Source organism: Vidua chalybeata, chromosome Z, assembly GCF_026979565.1.
Source record: "Vidua chalybeata isolate OUT-0048 chromosome Z, bVidCha1 merged haplotype, whole genome shotgun sequence".
In the NCBI taxonomy this organism is placed as follows: domain Eukaryota; kingdom Metazoa; phylum Chordata; class Aves; order Passeriformes; family Viduidae; genus Vidua; species Vidua chalybeata.
Genome location: NC_071570.1, coordinates 46,726,491 through 46,750,791, shown reverse-complemented (window position 1 = coordinate 46,750,791; position 24,301 = coordinate 46,726,491). Strand labels below are relative to the sequence as shown.

The window sequence follows — 24,301 nt, the reverse complement described above, 5'->3', positions numbered from 1 at the left end:
CTGATACTGGTAGTGGTGAAGGAATGCCTGATCTAATGTTTCACATACGCCTGCTGTGTTTTGGTGGTGTCTCAGAATAAATTGAAGCTACTCTTTTGTCACCTAGGTATTAGAAACTGTGAGTCTGAGAAAACCAGCTGACGGTTACAAAGTGCCCTGTTACTTGCACAGCATGGAAATTGCTTTGGATTGTGAGAAAGAGGAAGTTCAAACTGGGACTAGTTTTGAGAAAATGATGGGCATTAGACCTCATAGTTGCATCTCCTGAACACAGTAGCAAGGAAGTGTGTTTGGGAAGGTGCTGTGGGCAGTGGCCTGCCTGCTACATTCTGCCCCATATGTAGGAGTCTTGATGGCATTTTCTCCACTCTAAGTCAGCTTTGCAGTGATAATTCTTCAGTCAGAATTAAAGCTTTGATTGTAGTAGCCCTAGGATATGCTAGCCCTGGAGTGCAGTTGGTCTTCAGCTGGTCTGAAATTCCCTGTAAATTTGGGGATATGAAGGTAGTTTAACTGAATTTGTATCTACTCCCTGCAGTCGGTGCAATGCAAATTGCCTTTTGTTCCTTTCAGTCCTCGGGCATCTTTAACAGTTAAACAACAATTGAAAAGTCTTTGACACAGACTAGAGAGCTGCTGAGGTCATCTTTTGAGATTCTGACTCTGATCTTCCTTGCAGGTAGGTGAAATGTGATTAACCTGTCTTCAGGTTTGTCTCAGTGCAATCTGTCAGAAAGAAAATGAAACATAACTCAGTTATTAAAAACTGCTTTTGTATTTTATGTGTATAAATATAAAAATATTTTTAAGATCAGAAAAGTCCTACAGGATTTTCCTGACCATTTAACTCAACATTATAGATTGCGCTGTCATGAAGCAGAGCCTTTAGCTGGTAGTCTGCTGTGTCAGTGTCTTCAGATCTGTTACCTCTGCTGGCTCATGCAAGGGACTGTATTATCAATGCTGTCTTCGACGTAAACCCTTATCCAAAAGCAGCTTTTGGTTAGGCTGTTGGTGAGGTCAGCCAGCTCACTGGTGCAGAGCAGCCAGGATATGTGTAATGCCTTCACTTCTCGCAGTTAGGGATTGTGTCTTATATCTTGTTATTGTACTGTAGGGTATTAGTTGACTGCAAATGAAACAAATATGTCAGAAAGGCCATGAATAATCCTGTTAAGAGAGAAAAAAAAAAACCAACTAATTTAAAGGAAAACATTGCTAACTGTAGAACAGATTGGTTGGTTGTCTGCAGAACAGTTGAGTTTGACTGGAACATGTAGATAAAACCCAAACTAGATTTTTTTTTTTTTTTTTTTTTTTTTTTTTTTTTTTTTTTTGTAATATGGATATTGTTAGAATTGAAGGTATGGCATAATGAAAACTGATGAGCTGCCCAGGTGTCTTACGTTGCATAACTAACTGGAAGCTCTGCTCTGCTGGAGCTATGTTGCTACTGTTGGTATCTATTATAGCTAGAAAAAAAGTCAGCTTATCATTGTGATGGTGCATGCAATCACATTTCGTGAAAAGCCTATCTGTAAAGTATATAATGTAGCCTGTAATGCAAGGTCCACATTTATGAATTTTAATTTGTTCAGGAGTAAGTCTTAGGAATTTAACCTCTGGAAATTCCTTTCATTATCCACATGCGTGGATGCCTGAAACAAGTTTATATGTATTTGTTGTAATTTGGCTGAACTTAACTATTTTTTTGTTGCCTATTTTCTTATTTTAGGCCAATTCAAAAGGTTATATTTTACATCAATTCTGCCTCTGGGTTAATGGTCAGAAAGATATCAAGCCTTACCTTTAACACTGTGTTCTCCTGAGTTTTGTAGCTTGCTTTTGAGCTTGAACTGATTCCAGTTCAAGAAAATATATGGAGTGCTCGTAGTGAAACACTTGAGGTTTGCAAAAGTCTAAATCAAGTGGAAGGGGAGCACTGCATATTTCAAACAGTTTAAAACAGGTTCATTTTTTCCATTTTCACCTTGAAACTTCAGCTGTATAGTGATTTCTTCTTTGCCTTCCCTTCCTACAAAAAATATACAGTATAATCATGCACTACTTCTGTTCAAGGCAGTACAATGACTCCTACAGCAAAATAGTATTTTTTTCTGAAGTGGTAAGTCAGAAAGAAGCTTTGTAAAGTATTTTCATATGTTCTTTGGACAGAAGTCTCAGGAGTGGGGTAAACCTTTGGAGGTGTGTACTGTCCCTTTTGTTCCTACGCCTAAAGAACCTTGTATAGAAGTATTAAGCAGGCAGAAATTCCATTACAAGAAAACTGGACACAATTAAAACTTTAGCCTTGGAATGTTCCTCTTTTATTCTTAATTTATTGCTGGAATGAGGCTGGTGGTTTGTGATCACCCAGGGTGCTGAAAATGTCCTCTAGTACAGTATATAACATTGAATTGCATAGCTTCTCCTTATTTTTATATGTGCATATGTACTTTACTTGATTTGTTTGTTTTGGATTGATGAGCTAGCTATAATTTTTATTCCATTTAAAATTATTTTTAAAAAATTTATGTGAATACATTGGCACACTTGTAAAATGTCCCTTGGATGCTTGTTCTGTTATCAAACCTAGCTGTTTGGCAACTAAATCTTAGAGAAAAGAAAGTTTGCTAAATTTACCTTTATTTTTAGTGTTCACAGAAATTGGGTTATCACTTCAGTTATTTTTTTTCTCCCTTCCCTCCTTGTTTTCCAGGTAGTATTGGTACATCGTTTCAATGCCACTCAATCCATGAAGATCACATTTGTACTGATGACAGTGACAAGGTGAGATTTATGTGAATGTTTCATCCACAAGATGCATATGCAGGGACTTTATATGTTGCTTTTACTACACAAAGATGTATTGCTTTGCAGATATAGCAGTCAGTTTTCAGAGTTACTTTTTGAACTGTCTCTATTGTAGTAAGATTTATATTTTTCTCCAAACAATTTTTTAGACATTTAATGAGAAATTTGACTTAATATTGTGTTTTTATTTTTGCTTGTATTGCTTTGCCATATTGACACCCTCAGTTAATAAAAAACAGCAATGGCTTTGCCAATTTCTATATAAGGTAGGATGTCTTATTTCTTCTGACTTTAGAGATTAGATCCTAGCTAAGTGCTCAAAGCTTTTTTTTGTTTGTTTGTTTGTTTTTCACAGTAGATGTATTTTCCTGTTTTTTAATTGGGAATTGAAGCTTTTAAAAATTGGAACTTCTTGTTCAGTGGTGCAGCTTCAAAATAGCAACATGTCTAGTCATGTGCATGAGTTTCCCTAATGCTTTTTTGGCACATTTACAAATCAGTTTGCTTGGGGGTCAGTAGAGTACTGGGTATTAAATGTTCAGTGATACTTGGATCACTACTGTAATTGTGACATACAGAAAGGAGTAATTTTGACATTTAACTGCTTGTGAGACTGGCTGTTGATGGTTTCACCTTAAGCTTTATTGTCTGTAAATACTGCAAATGGATTAACTTTAGTTCAACGTGTGATGTGTCTTACATTGTATACAAGTATGACATGTAATAGTAAACTAACTTCTTGGCTTGACATGTCTCGAAAGGGGTGGGTATTGGTCAAATTCTAAATATTTTTTCTTGGGAAGTGAAATGTTGTATCCTGGGATTGGGTTTTAGGGGTTCTTACTTGTGTTAGCTAGCCGAGTCCTGTGTACCCCCGCACTTCCCCCGTGTCGTTCCCCCCCGCCCCCCTGGTTTCTGGCCCCATGCTGCCTGCTGTTGGATTTCCTCCCCTCTGCTGCTCCTGTAATTGCTCCCTTGTCCAGCCCCGGAAACCCCGTGCCCACCGCCCCATCCCCACAATCCCACTCAGCCTGAGGCTCAGTGCCCGCCCCTGTGGTTCCCTGATTGGTCGCTGTCCTACGTCATCATTGGGGGGTGGTGTCTGCCCTCCCTATCACATCACCTATATCATCCCGCTCCCTCCCAGGTGCCACGGCCATTTCCCTCATGTGGAGTGGGAAGCGTGGGTCGCTACCCCCCACTGGAGCTCTCAGAGACAATAAAGCCTTCCTGCTCTCCTCGTGGGTGATCTGGTCATTCCTTCCCTCTTTACCTTGTACCTGTAGCGAGGGCGACAGAACCCGGCAGACCCCGACCCGGGTGCCGGTGCCAGCGGCACGCGGGAGAGAAGCGGCGGACCCGGAAGTCTGGAGGGAGGCAGCGCCGGAGGGCGTCGGAGCTGCCCCAGACCGGGAAGAAAGAGAGTACGCAGTGAAAGGCAACCTGTGTGGCACTGCCTTAATAAGTGCACTAATCATTGTGCTTTGAAACTCTGGGATAAGTTAATTACATAGTTGTTGCAGCTTATCTTAGAGCTAGAGTTGTTTTCAGAGAGAGCTTCTTTTACTGATCTACTGCCTTACTATTTTTTTTTCCTCTCTCACTCTCTCTATTTTTATGGGGAGTTTTTTGTTGGTTTGTTTTGTTTTGTAGGGGTTTTAAGGGTTTTTTTGTTTGTTTGTTTGGCATTTTTTGAGGGGGTTTTTGGGTTTTGTAGTGTGTGTGTATTTGTTGGTTGTTTTGTTTTGTTTGAGGTGTTGTTTTTTTGTGTGGTTTAGTTTTTTAGTTTAATTTTATTTTTAGGTATTTTTAGGTTTAATTTTTATTTTTAGATTTGGTTACTGGTTCATCCTACAGATACTGATCAAACATGCTATCTAGAACATGGCTAACATTATTTTAAGTTTCCAATTGATTTTCTGGTTAGCTATATTCAACTGTATTCCCTGCTTTGTTTTTTGGGCCTTGTGTACTCTGCAGTGGAAGATTCTTGGGTGAGTAATGGGTGGGGGAAATTTAATTTCAGAGCCATCCTTGTACACCAACCTAACCATTTTCCTTTTGTGAGTCATTACATGGAAGACCATTTCTTGTGTTACACTGATTGTCTTTCCTTTTATTTAATATCAAGGCAATTAAACTGGTTTAAATCTTTTTGGAAAATCCATTTGTTAGGTGCTTCACTGGTTTGGGGGCAGGGGAGCAGGAAGGGGTGTGGCAGCTTACCTGGTATAAGTTTCAGAAGAGTAATTGTTTGGCACACCACCTGCCTCCATATTAATAGAGGAACTGGGCCAAATGTTATTTTTTGCATATATAGAGATGGTGAAAGAAAACAATCTTTCTCGTTAGGGTTGATTCTGCACCAATTGAGAAAGAACTTCCAACTGTAAATTTTACTTAAGAAGACCTAGTATAAAAAGCAGAAAGAATGTGGTTTTGGGTCTATTTAAAAGACATGTTTTTCCCTCAGGTGTCAGGTTTACTTGGTTAGGGTTTGATTTTCCTGTTAGAATATGTGAAGCTGTCTGACTTTGATTTTATAGGAAATTCTAGTTGATTCCTTGATTAAAATCAACACTTTTATTTTGTGACTTGTTTGGAAAAACAACAGTCATCTTGTCCAGGTCCCTCTGGATGGCATCCTGTCCTTCAGGAGTGTCAACCACATCACTCAGCTTGGTGTCATCTGCAGATTTGATGAGGGTGCACTCGATCCCTTCATCTGTTTCACTGATAAAAAGGTACTGAGTAACACTGGTCCTGATACAGATCCCTGTGGGACACAACCTGTCACTGATGTCCATTGGGACTCTGAGCTTTTGGCCACTGCCCTCTGGATGCCCACTGATTGGGGTTTGTTGGGGTTTTTTTAAAGGGTTTGTGTATATGTTTAGACTTTTTTTAAATCACAAGCAATGCTTCCTAAAAAGTAGCCTGTACTAGGGTACATTCGCAATCGCCTCTCATGCCTTACTTGTATTCACATATGCCTAGATTCTTGTGTTAGTTTTGATCACAGTTTCCACTGTGAATCACTTTGAAAATCAGGTTCTGATTTATTCTGCCATTACTGAGATATACCACCTGTTCGTTTTGGTATGAATATCATTTAAATCATACTAAATGCTGGATTTAATTGATTTATCTACAAATTTATTAATTGTTAGGTCTTTTTGTATTCATTCTAGAAACTTTATGAAAAGCATGCATTTAAAATAGTTTGATTAGTCAATAGGCATATTTCAGCAAAATAATTTACTGCTTTTTGCCTGATTGTGCATAACTGTTTTTTGCATTTTAGAAGAAATGTAAAGGTTTGTATTTGACTAGCAATCCACATATATTTTACAGTAGTTTCTCCAGAAGCCCAGATGTCATTTTCTGGACAACAGCATGAGAAAAGTTCCACACCACACATGCTAAAGGAATGTTGCAGTCTTAATGAAAACAATTCCCAGGCTTCCACCCCAATTACTTGATTTTGTTGACTTGGCACATGAGAATCTTGAATTCATGTTCAGTCAATCAGCAGGAAACCAAAGTGTAAGATTTTTCATGTGTAGACTCACTGCATTAATAGGGATGTGTTATTGTTTAGAGCATTATTGGTAGTACTAAGAACTTGTCTAATTTTGTAGCACCAAAAGCAGTACTTGAATTACAGAGAAATCTAATACAGCATAGGCATAAAATACATTCCCCATTTTATTTGGTGTAGTTAAGTGATTAGAATTGAGATTTATTTAAAAATAATTGTTGCTTTGGTGGTGGGAACTTGTAAACCTCAGTGCATGAGACAGGGCACTGTTTTTTCATGTTTGTAATTTCTTTGATTTTTGCTTTTAAGTATAAATATTAAAGAACTGAGTAAGTTTCTTTATTGAGCAAAGCATTTAGGGAAAGATAGTTGTAAGAAGGAAATGGTATTCCTTAGTATATTACTGCAGTGGATTCCTACTAGGTTTAGAGATACATTGCTATATACTCTGCAGGTATATCATCCTGCAGAGCCTTTCAATCATACCAAGTTTATTTAGCTTTTAAAATACTTTTTTGTCCCTTGGGTAGCTGTTTCACCAGTGGTATGCTTCCGTTAAAGAATGCTAACTCATCTTGAAAAGAAAGTCCAAAGATGCAACCCTTAACTACTCTTGCAACATCTCTTTTCACAGATCTCATCAAGTTATCTATTCCATGCAGTTAAAAACCAAACTGGCCACCTAGTAGTAATGACAAAAAAAAAAAAAAAAAAAAAAAATCACTGTGGGGCAATCCACTGGAATTTTTTTACTAGTACTAAGGGGTTAGTAATTACACTATTTTTTCTCCTTTTTATCTTTTTTTCATTTATTTTACTTTCACAGTGTGTAAAGATTTTTTTTTTCTTTTTGCAGTTTGATGCTTATGACTGAAATACCTAGCTACATAATTTATTTTACTATTTCTAACCTTTAAATTTCCCAGCTATAGTTTGTACATCTTCCACACATTTTGTCACCTGCTCAAGGTGACCCTGCCTTGACAGGGGAATTGGATAGGATAATCTCCCGAAGTCCCTTCTAACCCTAACTATTCTGTGCTTCTATGAACTTACTCACATTTGCTTGTCTGAATGACATTGTCATGGACATTAGGTACTCAGTCTGTAATACAGAGGCCTGTCAACTCATTAAAAAGATGTTTTCACAAGAAGAGAAGTATTTCTAAGTTCTAATCCTAAAGTAAAAATGATCAGCTTTGTGTTCCACTTTGGATGGTGCAATGTCGGGCAGCATTAGCCTACAAAATTCACACATAGCTGAACAAAAAAGGATTCACAAATTCAGATATTTGAAGGACCCATCACATTTATTTATAGATGATGTATTATATAGGACTACACCTCTTGTGGGGAATGTGTGAGGGGCAGTACATAGAAAAATGGGAATATTAGGAGGAATTTCTATGGGAATATTAGGAGGAATTTCTTTTGTCCCCTCCAATTTCAAAACTGGAAAATTTTCTTGTCCAATTAGGACAGGTCAGATTCATTCTTTATGGCATGTATTGGTGTCATATCTGCACACCCACACACTCTTAATCCCAGGTCATTCTGTCTGTGTTTTTTGAGCAGCTTTACACCTTTTTCATTTCACCTCTGGCAGCTGCAAGGATGTCATTTACCAATTTTCAACCATTTTCGTGCCTAGTGAGTCATCTCCTTTAGAATGTTAATTCTTTATACCTACAGCAGATGTTGTTTTCCTGGATCAGAGTTGGGAAAAACTTTAACTATGCTGAGGTAGTGAGTGCAGGGAGGTTGGAAAGGTGAAAAATAAGGCGGTAATATCTTATTTGAGGGGACCAGCTTGAGTAAATCAGTTCTGTGAGGCTCCGTTTGCTGCCTTTGCTGATCAGGGCTGCATCCAGAGCCCGTACTCTTGTGGCACCGCCAGCAGAAGGCAGATCCTGTTTCTCCAGTGACTCTCGAAAGGGGCTTAGAGCCAGGTGAGGGGTCGGTCTCCTCAATCGACAGAACCAGAGGACGTGGCCTCAAGCTGCGCCAGGGGAGGTTTGGGTTGGACATGAGGAAGGACTTCTTCAGCGGGTGGTCACACACTAGAACGGGCTGCCCGGGGAGGCGCTGGAGTCGCCGTCGTGGAAGGTGTTTAAGGAAAGACTGGACGTGACACCCGGTGCCACGGTCTGGTTGACAAGGCTGGCCCTGGCCCGCAGGATCTCGGAGGTCTCTCCCGAGGTTGTCCGCTCCCCGATCCTCTGAAACCGAAAGTAAAATGAGGACGGGCCGGGGGGGGGGCCGCGCCGTCTCGGCGGTGGGAAGGCGCGTTCGGCCCGCGGCCGCCGCCGGCCGCAAAGGACGCCTCGCGCCCGGTGTGGTGTTACGTCACTGGCCAGCGGGGCGTGACGTCACCGGGCCGGGGGGGGGGGGGGGCCGCGCTCCCGGAAGCACTGGCGGAAGGGTCAGGCCCGGCCCGGGGCGGCCGCGGCGGCCCCGAGGTTGAGGCGGGGCAGTCCCCGCGGCGGAGGCGGCGGGGCCCCAGGTACCGGCGCAGGGAGCGGCGGCGCGCGCGGGGCAAGGCCTCGCCGGCGCCGCCTGGTGCCCGCGGCTCGTCAGCCGGGGAGGGCGATGTCCCGGCGGCGCCGGGCCGCCCTCCGTCCAGGTAGAGCGTGAAGGAGGCCGTGTGGCCTAGGCCGACGAGAAGCCCGAGTTCCTTCCACGTGGGCGGCCCACGAGGTGGACTAGAGCTGGGAAAGGGATGTAATTGTCCGATCTTGTTAAAGTTGCTTTATCTTGTTTGGCAAAAGGCAGAACTGGAGCCTGAAAATTAACAGACTATCCAGGACTGAATTGCTGTGCTGTCTGCAAGACAGGCCGGTTAATTTGCAAGGCGGTAGCGAGTGTTTCTGAAGCACTGAACATCCTCTCATCCATGTAGTAAATTGACGTCTATAGGGATCTGTGAGCCCTTTAAATTAGTCGAAAGAGCAACTGTTTAAAGAAATACTGATTTAGCAAGCATACACGTTAGGGCATTCGGTATTTCTTAGTACGCGTGAGTTAATTCCTATTCCTAAACAACACAAACGGGATTTCTTTTTTTTTTTTATTCTTGAACTGTAAAGTTATATCTTGTTTCCTTAAGAAGTGTGTTTTTAAACTGACTCTGCATTGAGTTCTTAACTGAGGACACCAATTTCAAATTGTAACTGTTTAGAGCAAGTATCTTAATTATTACTTACACAGAAATTAATTGAACTGGAAGTCATGACAATGTTTATGAATATATACCGTTTGCATTTTGAAAGAGATTTTTTTTTGAAGGTGGTATTTGAAGCAAACCTGCATTTTCTAAGTTCTTCACATGTAGAGTGGGGCAACTGTAATAGTAAGATAAACTGGATTAATTGAAGTTTTCCTTATGCAAGTACTGAATACAATTACATCACAATTTGGTTTGGTGTTGCTGATGATGTGCTTATGCTTAAATGTCATTCACTGAAGCAACTGCTTTGGTTTAGTTTGCCAAATTTATGGTATTTATCCACATGCCGGGGATCTTGCTATCTGTTGACCCAACAGACTCCTTAACTGCTTCGCAGCATTACATTACATTACCTTTTTTTTACCTTTGAGGGAGTATTGCAGCTGTGGTATTGGAGATTTGCTGTTCTGAGAGAGTAAAAAACTGTTTGGATACTAGTGTGTGCAGTAAGAGAAAGGAGGGTGCAGTCATCAGACGATGAAGTCCAAGATGGAAGAGCAAGTAGGTTCTGTGACAGGTTTAATGGCTGGTGATAGTTCATAATGTTTTTGATCTTCTTACACACGAAATATCTGGCAAAAAATGAAATATATGCATACATAGAATAACATGAAGAAAGTTTTCAGGGAATTGTTACTTGAAGTTATACTACTTGTGAAAAGTGTCAATTGTGAAAAATTGTATGTAAATAAAAAGGTCTTAAAAAGTAAAGATCACATTATCTCCTTTGTGAATCTTACTTTGTTACCTCATGGACTTACAGAGTAGGTTAAACTTAATTTGATTCTTATCTGGTTCACTTTGTGGGGTTTTTTAATTAACCAAAGTATAATAAATACTGAATTGAAGTTGCATGTTGTTAAGTCCTTGCTTTGTACCTGCAGTGGTATGGAAGTCGCAGTATATAATTGTCTTCTGAAATACAAGGATTTGGCTCAGAAGCTGATATTAGTTGAATTAGTTACTGTTGTGATTTGTCAAGTTTATGTGTCAGCTTATCTCAGTATGTTTTTTTAATGTGGCTTATTGACATTAAAATAAGAGATAAATTTTATGATTTAATGTGGATTGTTGAGGCAGTTAAGTTTTTTTTCAACTCTTTGCTAAAAAAGTCTTTTAAGAGTTGTGATGGTTTTTATGCAAAGTCTTGCTAAAATATAAAAATTGTGTGGTTAGGGAGGGAAGTTACTTCTTCAGATCTACCTGCTATTGAATTGTAGTCTTGTACTATGAAACTGTTGTCTTGTTGTAAGTCAGATATATCATGTTTGTAGAGACTATGTGGACTGAATTGCTGGGGATCTAGTGAGAATTTGTACAGAGCAGGTTTTTGAGTTACAAACTTCTCAGGTAGTATTTGTGTGTAGCTTTACCATCCCCGCTTTGCCTCAGAAGGATTTGAAAGGCAGAAATAAGGATAGAGGAAAGATAGCACTTCTTTTTTTCCTATTTTTAGTCAGAAAGTTGTTTTGACTGTGGGGGAATAATTCTTAAAACTTGTGGAAGATGCAGGTTTGACTTAATCAGTTCATATGGAAGTAGAACTTGTGGTTTTCTTCTCTGTATAAGAATTTATATGAAGTTAAATTATCTAATACAGAATATTTAAATTCTGATGTGGGCAGAATTTGATGAGGTCTGTGATTTAACAGGATGGTTTTCAGTTTTTTTACTCTTCAGTTTCTCATGGAAGCGCATAGGTTCCTCTTTTACTAAGCTCTTTAACGATAAGGAAACTTGTTTTGCTTTTTGGTGCCCTCTACTGCTGCCTGTTTGTCAGAGCACTGAAAACTGGTGCTGGTTTTGGCCTTTAATAGCACTGAATGCTAACAACAGCTGCTCTTTAAAAGCAGTGGAAAGGGGAAAGAGTGAAGCCCTTTTACACCTTGAGTATTTTGCTATTTGCCTTCCAACCAGTCTGTCTGGATTGTGTTGGAACTGTACCTCACCTAGTAGAAAAGTCGGTAAGCAGCATATATCTGACTTGCATGCTGTCTTCTATTGGCATTGTAGCAGTAGAAAGACTGATTCCTTTGCTTTTCTCCTCTCAGAAGAATAGGGACATTCTTTCTTTAGTGTATTTAGTTCCTGATTGTCAGTAAATACAGTCCAGGTTTGCTGTCTCAGAATTTTTTATCTTCTTGTTTATTTTCAGTAACTTTGCTTTTTTTTTGTATTTCCCACTAGTACCTCAGATACTACAAAAAATAACCAGTGCTTCATGTGAGCACCACTACATAGGCTGTGCTTTGCTTACTTTCTGTTTAAGTAGCTCTTTCATTTTATCAGTCTTGCAGTTTTGTTCCTTTGCAAAATCTGTGAACACCTCTGTCCTAGAAAAACTCAGGAATTGCTACATTCTTCCTACAGAACCTCTTTTTTTTTTGGTCACTGCAATAACTGTAAATTGTGTGAGAAAGGATAACATTCATGGCACAATTTATGGTGCTACTGAGCAGATGCTCTGTCTGGCAGTCTTCATGAAAGGTTTAGGAGATGGCTTTCTAGATAAAAATTCGAGACTTTTCTTCCTTATTCAGGTGACTTTATGAGATGACCTGTGTTGGGACTGTTCTTTAAAAAATTTGTGGTGTGATGAATATTTTTGATGAGCTGCATTTTGAAAATCTAATTCTTGCAAATGAATGTCTTACAAAGAGATTTGAGACTATTTTGTTCACAGGTACTGAGGGAGGGCATTTTTGATCTGTCTTCTGTGTTTGTGTCTTGGTAAAACATCAGAACTGAATACAAAGCAAGATGGGAAGTGAAGAGATGTGAGATGTAAAAGACTAGAAAATTCATTTAAGATTGTGTTCTGTAAGCATTTGTGAAGACAAGTAAGTGCCAAGTGAATGAGTATGGCTTTGGGAAAAACATTCAGATATGGGCATAAAGGACCTGGTAAGACCAATGGGCGTTTAGTAATTTTGTATGTGAAACCCTACTGAGCACAGGTTACAGATCATATGTGAAGCTTTCTTCCTATTTTTTAATTTCCTTACTGTATCAGAGAACAGCCAGAGCACTTTTTCTCGAATTCAAATACAGAGACCTAGTGTAATGTTTGTATTCTTTGGGTCTGCTTTCTATAAGTGAATATTTAAATTTATCTGTTGTTTTGTTCAACATTGGGCAGGACTTGAGAGTGTTTTAAAAAAGGACACATCTTACCAAATTTCTTATATGGTTTAAGTTCTTAATGCCTATTTTTTTTTCCTTACAAAAGATGTGGGATAAGGTTTAAGAAGTGAGTCAGCAAACTGCATATTTGAGTGTGTTTGGGGGAGCAATGATCATGTTCGTTTGCCTATCATCTAATGTGTATCATGTGGTTTGTTTTTTATTGACCTTCCCGTGACTTTGTGTGAGAATAATCTTGTTTTCTAAAGTAAATTAAAAGATCTACACAAGTAGAAGCTCTTTTTTGAAGTTGAGAACCTGCAGTGTTTTCTCACATGTTCCTTGTTTTGGTTAACTTAGCAGAAAATGCCAATTCTTTCTTGGTTTTGTTATCTCAAATAATTTGTCGCTTACATTGAGGAGTGAGTTCTTTACCCATTTACATGACCTGTTTGATGACAGCCTCCCAACATGTGTGTTTTGTAGGGGCAGAGGAACCAGCCACTATTGCAGTAGTTAATGTAGTTACATTATGCAGTATAATTATAATGCAGTAGTTACAGGGCGTGTACTGAGTGTGACACATGTAAAAAAGGAAGTTCTGCAAGCTATTAAGGATAAAAGGTGTGTTTAAATCCCAGCTCTAGAGAAGAACATTTTTTTCTCCTAAGCTTTTTAAAGCAACATTTACTAATTTATCCAAGCTGTTAATAAAATCTAAATTATGTGTATATATTTAAATCAAGTAGTCTTTATTATGTAGCACATCGTCTAAATTGGATGAGTTTTGAAAAGAGTAAAAGAATCATTTGGGTCGAAAAAGACCCATACGATCATCATGTCCAGCTATTAAGCTTGTACTGTCAAGTCTAGTACTAAATTACCTCCCTATGTCTATACATCTTTTTTATTACCTCCAGGGATAGTGACTCAACTGCTTTCCTTGGAAGCCTATTCCAATGCTTGACAATCCTTATGGTGAAGAAAATTTTCCTGGTATCTGATTTAAACCATCTCTGGTGCAAACTGAGGTCATTTCTTCTTGTCCTGTCACTTGGAAAACAGATCAACTCCTACCTTGCTGCAGCCTGTTTTTTTCAGGTAGCTGTGGAGAGAGAGAAGGTCTCCCCTGAGTCTCCTTTCCTCCTGGTTAAACTACCCCAGCTCCTTCAGCTGCTCATCATAAGTCCTGTGCTCCAGACCCACCATGTTCCAGCACCTCAGTGCTGGAACCCCTCTTGTGAGGGGCCCAGAACTGGACACCGCACTCAAGATGTGCCCTCACCAGTGCCAATTACAGGGGGCCAATCCCTGCCCTGGTCCTGCTGGTCACACTACTGATGACACAGGCCAGGTGCCACTGGCCTGCTTGGCCACCTGGGCACACTCCTGGCTTCTGTTCAGTGGCTGTCAGCCAGCAGCCCCAGATCCTTTTTGCTAGGCACTTTTCCAGACACTGCCCCAGCCTTAGGCACTGCATGGGGTTGTTGTGACCCAATGGCAGGACCTGCCACTTGGCCTTGTGAACTTTGATCTCAGTGTGTTGGTACATCCTGTCCAGTTACATCTGCAGAGCCTTCTTACCTTCCAGCAGGTCAACTTCTGCCCAACTTGGTGTCATCTGCAAACTTACTGAGGAGTCATTTGATCACCTTGTCCAGTTTGTTGATAGAGATGTTATGCAGGGCTGGCCCCAGTATTGAGTCCTGTGAATACCACTTGTCACCAGACACCAACTGGATATAACTCCATTCACCAGAATTTTCTAGGCTGAGCCATTCAGCCAGTTCTTTACCAAGGAAAGAGGACATCTTTTTAAGTCATGAGCTGCTATGACCTGGATTCCTAGATTGTACTGTCGTTAAGGATATTTCTGCAGTGTACCAACATGTAGTACTCTGTAGTGAAAATAAATTAATTTTTTAAAAAAATAGTTTAACAAAATGTTAATCATAACATTGTGCTCGGTGATGCGCTGTGTCCAGCCATAGGTGATGAAGAGTTTACTTGTCCTAAACTGTGTAAGAAGCAGAGTAAAGCCTTGGTATTTATTTCACCTGTGAAAAATTGCTTTTGTGTGTAAAATTCTGTTGAATAAGGAAATAATAAATCAAATAGGAGGACAGAACTGATGCACAGGGTGAAAGGGTTGGTGTTGGAGGTTGCTGTGACAGTTAAGGACAAGAGTTGCAGTTGTACTGTGTGCCATTTGGGATGTATTTTCTCCCTCGTTCAGTGGCATCTCCCCATAGAAAAAGGAAATTGAAGAAGGCTGTACTTAGAGTGCCTTATTTTTACAATTCAGTATCTTGACCTTTGAATTTTCAAGCTTGTGTTTAAATACAACTCTTTTAAGCTGTATCCTTTAAGACTTGCTTCTCTTGTTTTTTGGGTTTTTTTTCCCCACTAATACCAGTGTGAGTATATTGAAGAGCATTTTCTTGTTAACATGACAATTTGGTTGTACTGATTAGGTAAGTAGGTAGGGTAGGTAGGTTTTTGTGGATTCATTGTGTAGTTTCTGAAACAGATGAAGAGTATTTGTTGGGGCTTCAAATTTCTAACAATACAGAGAGACTGAAGCAATGTAGAGAAAAAATTGTGGCATGAACTGAGAACATGTAAAACTGCATTACACACAGAAATTTTTAACAGTATGGTGTGCTGACCAGGTACTTCCATCTTCCAATAATGCAGTTCAGTATTGTTATGACAAGCAACAACAGTGAAGGCAGACAAGTATAAATACGTGTTACCACAATAGAGGTTGAGTTATTATGCCCGTAACCTCTCACTAGGAACAGATTTCAAATGCTGACTTGTCCTTGTGCCTATTGCGAACATCAGTTATAGTAGTGTGAGAAATGTTTTTATTGGTATAAATGTTTGGATGTTCTCTTGATGCTTTGTCAACAAATACGGTCAGTATAATGTCCATTAACACAAATAAAAGATTTCAGTCTTCAGTGCTCAAGTGATGGCTTGTCTATTTACATATGTTGTGTTTCATATATGTGTGTGCATACCTGTATGCATCTTTATATGTGTAGTTTAACACAGGGAAAAAAAATCTTGAAAGACTGTGATTTTGGTTTTTTACTTGTAATGAATATCCTAATTACCCTGTCGCTGCTGAAGTACCTGTATTGTTAATTTCATATGTCTAAATGGCAAAATCATTAATGAATACACACTGAATATGCAAACTGTGTGTAGACTTTGCTGTTAAGCAGTTTTGAGCCAGATTCTCTTCAGATACCCAATCCCATCAAAGGAGAAAGTGCATAATTATGTTTAAAATTGAAAGTGTGATCTTCTTCAGATGTGTCTATACCTGAACACCTTGTCTTTATTTCCCCACTTTACTCTTGCCCTGGCATTATTTTAAGTATAATTTCAGTACCTTTTACGACATTTAAAGAAATTTCCTTACAGTAATGACTACATTTTAATGGTACAGGTGCAAAGTTTTATGTGTTTCAGCTTTGTATATAGGAAAATGAGTTTATTTCTATATCTGTAATTCTGTAATTTAAAATTTCTTTTCTGCTTACATATGTAAGAGGGGATCAGGACTCTGTGGAGGCCCAGAGATAGCTTTTAACACTGTCACTTGAAATACCACTTTATATATTGTGTAAGGTGGTGTGGGTGTCAAAACATGGACATTTTACCTCAGATCTTGGTAGGCATTTTGGAGATTGACTGATAAAAATTATCAGTGGAAAATATTTTTTAAGGTATTTTTGGATACCAGTACTGTTGGTTGCATAACTCTTTCAATTTCAGTTTTAAGAGAGCTTGAAATGTTTGCTATCATAATACATACTAATTGCAGGGAACATCTGCAGAAATAGCACAATTTTTTTTCCATTTTCTATCACACACACCACAGAGTTGAGTTGAAAACTGTGACCATAAATTAGGATTTTAAGGTAAAATTAATATTTTTCCAGCAATTGGATTTTTTTTAAATAGGGAGGTGTTGTGGTTTGATATGGAAGTGAATTTTTTTTTCAGGAAGTTGGGTCAAACCAATCAGTGGTCAGGTTTGGATATTAGTACCTCGGGTGACTACTAAAAGTATAGACACGCTTCTGAGAACACAGGGAGTTAAAAGTAAGAATTCTTAGGGGAAAACTCTTTTTAATTCTAGTCATTAAAAAGTACAGACTCTCTCCTATTCAGCCTCACGCTAAGTAAGAGAAGAAAAGCCATGTAACCTTATCCAAGTAAGCCAAAAAAGCTGAAAGTTTAAAACTAAGCCAGCTCCTACAGACAGAAAAGTAAAAAAAACCAAAAATGCCTTTATCCCCCCACCAGAGGAAAAGAGACAGAAAGCCTGACAACACCTAAAAATTTGCCAGCAGAAAAGAAAGAAAAAAGAAGGAGATAATGCTCAGTGTAAGAGTCAAGAATACTAAACAAAAATTTCAGCCATCCAAAAAATCTAAACTTTTAACCCTTTCCTAAAAAATGAAAGCTTTATAAAATATTCCTCCTCCTCAATTTGTAATAGAAGAAAGACAGTCCAAGACCCAAGATGTTAGAAGAAAAAATTTTAAGGAGAAATAATAGAGTAGCTTTTAGCTAAGCTTTTCTTATTAACCATAAACTAAACCAAATTCTCCTACAATAAAAACTGCATTTTAAAAAGATGCAGTAGTAACCCAAAGAAACCTACTTCAGCAACCACCAGCACAAGAATAACAAGAACAAAAGAAAGCTAAAAAGAAAATAGTGATGCCCTCTGTTCCTAGACCCTTAACCCCCACAAAAAATAGGGGGGACTGTAGTCCCAAAATAAGAAGCTAAGCTATTATCTCTTTTAGTCCATAGCAAAGCATCCTTTAAAAAGCCCTATAGACAGTCTGTCCATGCACAGTAATAAGAGCACTGTAACATAAAAAAGAAAATATCACACTAACAAATTTTCTCCAAGGAGTTGCCATGTATAACATAAAGACACAAGAAGTAGCAACTGTATTTCCTTGGGGGGGGGGGTCTATAGCACAAAAGAGACTCCTCTCTCCCTTAATAAACTAAATATTAATTATCTAAAAAGTAATAATTTAATCAAGAATCCCAAGTAATATTTCATAGTAATTATTTTAGAAATTAAGAAGAAAAAGAGTGTTTTAAAAAGTCCTCATCCTAAATTTAATATATATGTCTTCTATAGTAGTAATAATTTAATAAAGTTTTTTTCCTTTATTATTAAGCTTAAGCCTACTCTACTCTGTTCCTAATAACATCTCACAGCATTTATTTAAGAAAGTGTATTTTCATAAGAGTGCTAACATTGCACCAATGTCAAACCATGACAGGAGGTATAGCTGAGGTTTCTTCCCATGTTGATGTTTGGTTGGTGTTTTTGATTCGAGAGTTAAAGATTCCCATTCAGAAGAAATACAATGATGTGATGCAAAAATAAATACTTGCTAACATCTTTGTGAGTTTGGAGCATTTAATGTGCTTTGATTCATTCCTGCAAAAAATGATTGCAAAGCCTTTTCATATTTCAAAGGATTATTTGCATGCAGCAAGTACTGCAAGCAGTTGCAAATACTAATTTAATATTAAGAACTTTGAAATGGCTGTGTGCTGCCTTGGTTCTTAAATCTGCTTCACTGTTAAAAAAGGAAGTGCTACAGTTGTGATATATGGATTTTACTGTCCATTTTGTATGAGCAGTACAACTTGAAAATGAGAAACATGTTGTCTTATTAAATCATTTTCCTTCCTTTTTAAATGCTATTGAGTCCTGCAGTGCTAAATATGATGCTAATATTTTTACATTTTTCCAGTGCCTTTGTGTATTTTAAATTCATATGCAGCAAAGTAATATTACAGTGTTTGGAATGAAAATTTGGTATCTAATAATCAAATTCTTAGGAGTGTTTCAAGTACTTACTGTGTGAAACTTCAGCAGTTCAGATGTAGCTGTCTCTTAATGTTGTTTTTTGTACATCCTAAACATTCAGTTAAGTGAGAAATGCATTTCAGAGAAGAAACTGATACGGAGAAGACACTGGAAAAACACAGAAGTGTCAATCTGATGTAGAATAAGAAACAAATCAAATATTCAGCTTATTTAATAGTGTTTTGACCATAAGAAGAACAAGTCTTCATTGGACTGACCTGTATGTCAGTGTTTCTTTTGTAGTAGGAGCCCAGAACTGCACACAATACTCCAGAGCCTATCTCCTAGGACTTCTGCAAGAATTCTCTCTTTTTGGCCTTTCTTTCAATCACCTGCTTTTTTTTTAAAACAGTTCTGTACGATTGCTATGTGATTTGCTATTGCATGCCTCAGATCTTCACTGACAAACTTTGCATGAAGGATTCATTGTCAGTTCTGATTGCTGAAGAACAAATTGGTTTTTCTGTCCACTGTCAGTAAATAATGAATTAATCCTGTTAGCCAGAAGTGAGTCATGGATGGCCAGAAAGATTACTGAGGCATGTTCTTGGTACAGTTGATACAGCTATAATTGATACATACAATGTAATTGATATATACCATTATGGCTTCGAAAGACCAAAAAAAAGATACGAACTTGTATCTTCTTTTTACCATGTCTGGTAATATTGCTCTTGTTTTACAAATTGTGTTCCTTTTACTAAATATTGTGGAAAGTTCTGCTGTTTCACTGTCAGCAGGGCTCTTTAATTCACATAAATTACTAAGAAACCTGATATATATATAAAGCTGCTACAGGAGATTTTGTACCAGCAATCTGACATAGCTATTGAACACTGGTTTCCATATTAAGATGTAGTGACTAGTTTTCTTCTTACCACATAATCATATTTCAAAAGCAAGTTAAAGAAAATATTGTAGGCTTCTTTTCAGAATGATGTGCCTTGCTAAGCACTGTTCTTTCCAAATTGATATACTTTCTTCATAAATCAATAGAGATGTCACCAGGAGCATGAGTTTTTTTAACTGCCCTTTTCTTTTTTTAGATTTTTCATTGTCATGCTTAGTGTTTTTTGTTCTCTGTGGAATTTTCATCCTAAGTGCTAGTTACAGATTCATTTCCTTAATTCTTGACAGTGTAAGAATTAAGACAAAAAAAATGATGAAAAAAGTTCTGAAGTGCAGAAAGAAATTATCTTCCTTTTTTGAATATTCAGATGTATCTAGTGTTCAGTGGGGAACTGTAGATACAGGGATGCTTCGTATCTCAAGGGTATATCTTGAAGTACCCTGAAGTCCTATATGAGTTGCACTTTGCTTCTCTCACAGGAGTAAAGCTTCAAAAAGCCTTGTGTTTAGCATTACAAGAAAATCAACTGCAGAATCACAGTGGCTGAAGTTGGAAGGGACTTCTGGAGGTCATCTGGTCCAGCATTTCTACTGAAACAGAGCTAGGTAGAGCTAAATGCCGAGGACCATGGCTTTTGAGATAATCCAGGAAGAAAGACTCCACAGCCTCTGTGAAATCTGTGCCGGTGCTCAGTCACTCTCCACAGTCAAGTAACTCATGTTTAGATGGAGCCTGCTATGTCATAGCCCTGAGGCTTCTCTTTTCTAAGCTGATGAGTCAGTCCAAGGCTGTCTCAGCCTTTATGTACACAAGAGGTGCTCTAGGTGCTTCATCATCTCTGTGACCCTTCATTGGACTCTAGTATGTCAGTGTTTCTCTTGTGGTGGGGAGCCCAGAACTGCACACAGTACTGCACATGCTGTCTTCTAGGACTTTGCAAGAATTGGCTCATTTTGGCCTTCCTTTCAGTCACCTGCTTTTATTGAAACAGTTTGCAGATTTGGGACAGTCTGCATTTCTTTGCCAATTTTTTATTAGACCAAATTCAGATTTCCCTTACTGTTCCTTCGTTAGAAAGTTGTCTAGCATGTGCCCAGACAGTCACGTTTCCAAGTTGTGTCCTGGTCACAACTCTGAAATAAAAGCTTGGCTAATAAAAAATGGCTCTGAATATTACTGATAGTGAGGTTTTTAGGTAAAATTTGATTTTTTTTTTTTTAAACCATGAAGCATTATTTACATTCTAGGATTTCTATCTAGTGCCTGGAGGATGCAGGATGTGGACATCAATACTAGAATTTTTATTTTCTCACCATGTACCCATTTACCTTGACTTCATGACTATGTTATACCAAGATTGTACTCATTGTCAACAGCTGTAACAATTTGCAGTTCTTACTAGAGAAGTCACTGTATCTGTTCCAGATGTTCTCTTGTTCATGAAAAGAGGTGTAATGGTTATGTGAATGGTGGTGAGTTGAAGCAAAGGTTCTGAATCCTGCTTACCCTGCAGAAGTTGAACAGGCAATGTTATATGCTCTAATTGGACTGGCGCACAGTTGGCAGGTTGAAAAATATCACTATGTTGGCCAATGCAGTTAAGTCAGCAAAATTCTTTGAGCAAATCAAATTATACTAGTAAAAGATTCTTATTCCTGTTGTTTGTCAGCTGAAGTTCCTCTAAAGAGCTTTTGCTAGTGAAAGATGTGTGTCATTACAGTATCATTCTGCTGGCAAATCTTTATACATGGACAGGTCCTTTGTCATACAGCTTTGAGTCCAACTGGATAATCCTTGTTTATTTTGTTTTGGAAAAAAGCACACCAGTTAGGCTTGGAAGTAGTCCACTTGTTCATAAAATCTGTTACTTTTTGCCACTTGTGGCACAGGGCTTTTAATTTACTGCCCCATTGTTGCTTCTTATAGTAGCTCCTTCCTGGTTTTATCTAAAGCTAGTATTTTAAGACTATATTTAAAGGAAATGTCAAACTTCATGGTCCCCAAGAGCTTCTCATCTGTCAGCTTACAGGTTAATATGATGCCACTGTTACACAAAATGTAGATGTGGATCCCTCAGGACTAAGGCAGGACAATGAGCATGTGAAAGCTTTGGCTTTCATGAAAGCTGAGAGTTACCACTGTGGGAACCCCAGGACACCAGTGCTGATCAAATGGGGACCTGATTGGGAATGAAGCTCAAGGGAAAGCGCAGCAGGGAAGGATGATAAAACCTGTGCTTATTAGTACACAGTGTATACACAGTGTCCTGTTTTGCTCATTAGGGAACTGGCTGATGAGTGCAGGTGCTGCTGTCTGGATTCCAAGAACTGCAGCTGGCATCTGTCATGTGTACTAGTGTTAAAGTACATACAGATGGGGGTGTGTGAACTATCCTGGGTTATCATGGCAAGAAGATATAATGTCCTTTGGACTTTACATATCTGGATGGGAGAGATAAACTTTCTGGTTTACCATAACAAATTCTTCTCATCCCCTACACCAACCCTTTGATTTTATTAAATATTCTTGTTTAGGGCAAGGGTGAAGGGCTGTTGTTTATTCCCATATTCTTCTTAGTTTTTACTGTTTTCAGAAGTAAACTTCATTTCACTCTTCCTGGACTGACAGAGTGGTTACGGTTGTGCTCTGTGTTGTTCGTTGAAAGAGTTTTGTGATATGTAAGGGAATGTGGAAGGAGAGACATCAGCTTGTGTAAGTTGTGTCTGGTCAAGGAACTTCTGAGTGCCATAAGGGGATAAAAAGAAAAGGAGTAATAAATTTTAAGAACATTTTAAGGCACAAATCTGTTGAACCAAAAAATAATGGAGTCAGATAAAAGGATGACACCTGATCAGTCAGTAATTGAAGATGGTATGTGGATTGTAGCGATGTTTAATTCAGTGAAATTATTTGATTGTAGACCTCATCACATGGCATTATAAGAGAAAGGAGGAAGCCATAAACAAAATATGGAGAGACACACAAACCTGCCCAGCAAATTTTGTGGAGGCAAAGACAAGAAACAAAACCTGGCCTATCACAGTAACTGATGAGCTATTAGAAATGTGCAGACAAACAAGGATTCTGTGACTGATAAGGATGCAAACCTGAGAGTCTAGGATGTTGGGGCAGGTCAGTGAGACTATGCAATCTGAGAAGGTGATCTGCAAGGGAAGGAAGTTGTAAAAGGGACAAAACGGGGCCAGACAGAAAAAGGGCTGATGCAGGCAAACTGTGGCCAGTCTTTATGCTTGTTTGGCTGAGCCCTCTGCCTGATCTCTGCAATCTGTCCTGTTTTATTAGCTCTTTTCTTAACTGCCTCTCTATGTAATTTCACTTTCTATACTGTGTGTGTAAGTGCTGCAGGGGCTAGGTGAGACCAGTTTGAATAGAAACTAGGCCAGCAGCTGGAGTCTCACTGGAGATGTTGGCAACAACCAGGTTTGCAGTGCCAGTGGTAGAAGTGATTGAGGCTTTTGGTGGCAGGAGCTGAAGGGGCTGTAGCTATCTGAATTATTTTGTTGGTTTCCTACAGAATTTGTATCTATAGTACCAGCTATAGCGGAGTTGTGTGAGCTTGTAAACTCTACTTTGTAAGTCACACCGAATTTAAACTTCTGCAGCTGCTGCTTTCTGTGGGAGAGATGAAAGAAGACAGTAATGCTTAGAAAGCCATCTGGCATGCAATGGCTCCATCTGTCACATAAGTGATTTCCCTTGCTTTGGTTTTAGGGCTGTGGGGGAGCAGCTCTTCCAGAACTTACTTGACCTAGGCCAAAAAAATGTGCTTATTATTAGTTTTGTCTTGGATTATGAACAAGCCACTGCATTTGGATGTAACTGTCTGTTCAGCCCAAGAATTTATTGTTATTGTAGGTACAATCAGACCAACAGAAATGTTAAAATGTAATTCAAATTACAGTTGTTAGAATTGTTGGAGCAGATAGGATATGCAGAATACTCAGTTTGCTAGCCCATTAGATGCCTATAATTAAATTTGAAAATACTTGAAAAAGTTGATGTTTACCAACTTGTATTGATGCTTTGAGAAGGCTGACCTAGAACAGAGGCTAGACAGAGTTAAAGAATAAAGTAGGCATAAGTTAAAAGGCCTTAAAGGATACACCTTGGGCAGTGTAAGAGCCTGTCCAGGGCTACACCCAAGATGAACCCAAAATGGTCACAAAATGGATGACCAGTTACGAGGTCCCACACTTCCTTAAGTTTTGGTCCATTTGCATATTTGGGTTAATTGTCCAATTACAACTTCAGATTATGAAGTCCCATTCTTCTCGTTTTCTCTCTTCAGTTCACCGTCGTTTATACTCTTGGGTCTGAATCTTGTAACAGTTGTCCTTAGCTAGAAAAGATCCTAAGATAGAAAAGGAGTTGTTTTGTCTAGCTACTCTGTGAAGAGTGCTTACCAACACTTAATATGAAGCTCAGAACTACATACCTGTGCAGCACAGAATCTGAAAAATATGAAAACTAAAACTTAAGCCTTCATTGTCATGGGGAAAAATAATTTCAGTATGCACACATGAAGAGGAAACATGTAGCTGATGATTTCTAGTCAGCCTGTGGTAGGGTTTTATAGGGTATACCTATCAGATTGTCCTTATGTAAAGGCTTCTATGGCCTATGCATGAAAATACTCCTGAAGTATTAGTTTACTTTTAAAATACAGGTCTTTTGTGGGCTACAGGATAGATGTAGATTATTCTCTGAATTTGAGGTGGGAGATACGGAGAAGTTTGTTGTGTTTCGCAGGACAATTAAGTGGAAATAAATAGGGAGAGGAGAGGAAAATTATTTTCAGATATT

General features: G+C 38.7%; 1 protein-coding gene across 8 annotated transcripts in view; it reads left to right on the top strand.

Moving 5' to 3' along the window:
* Positions 1-24,301, top strand: part of RNF38 (ring finger protein 38) — a 110,343-nt gene that overhangs the window by 53,094 nt on the left and 32,948 nt on the right. For 3 of the 8 annotated variants that reach the window (XM_053931532.1, XM_053931534.1, XM_053931533.1), the window contains one exon: positions 2,720-2,790. In XM_053931532.1, the coding sequence (XP_053787507.1) occupies positions 2,720-2,790 (71 nt within the window). The other 5 variants (XM_053931539.1, XM_053931537.1, XM_053931538.1 and 2 more) reach the window with 5 other exon arrangements.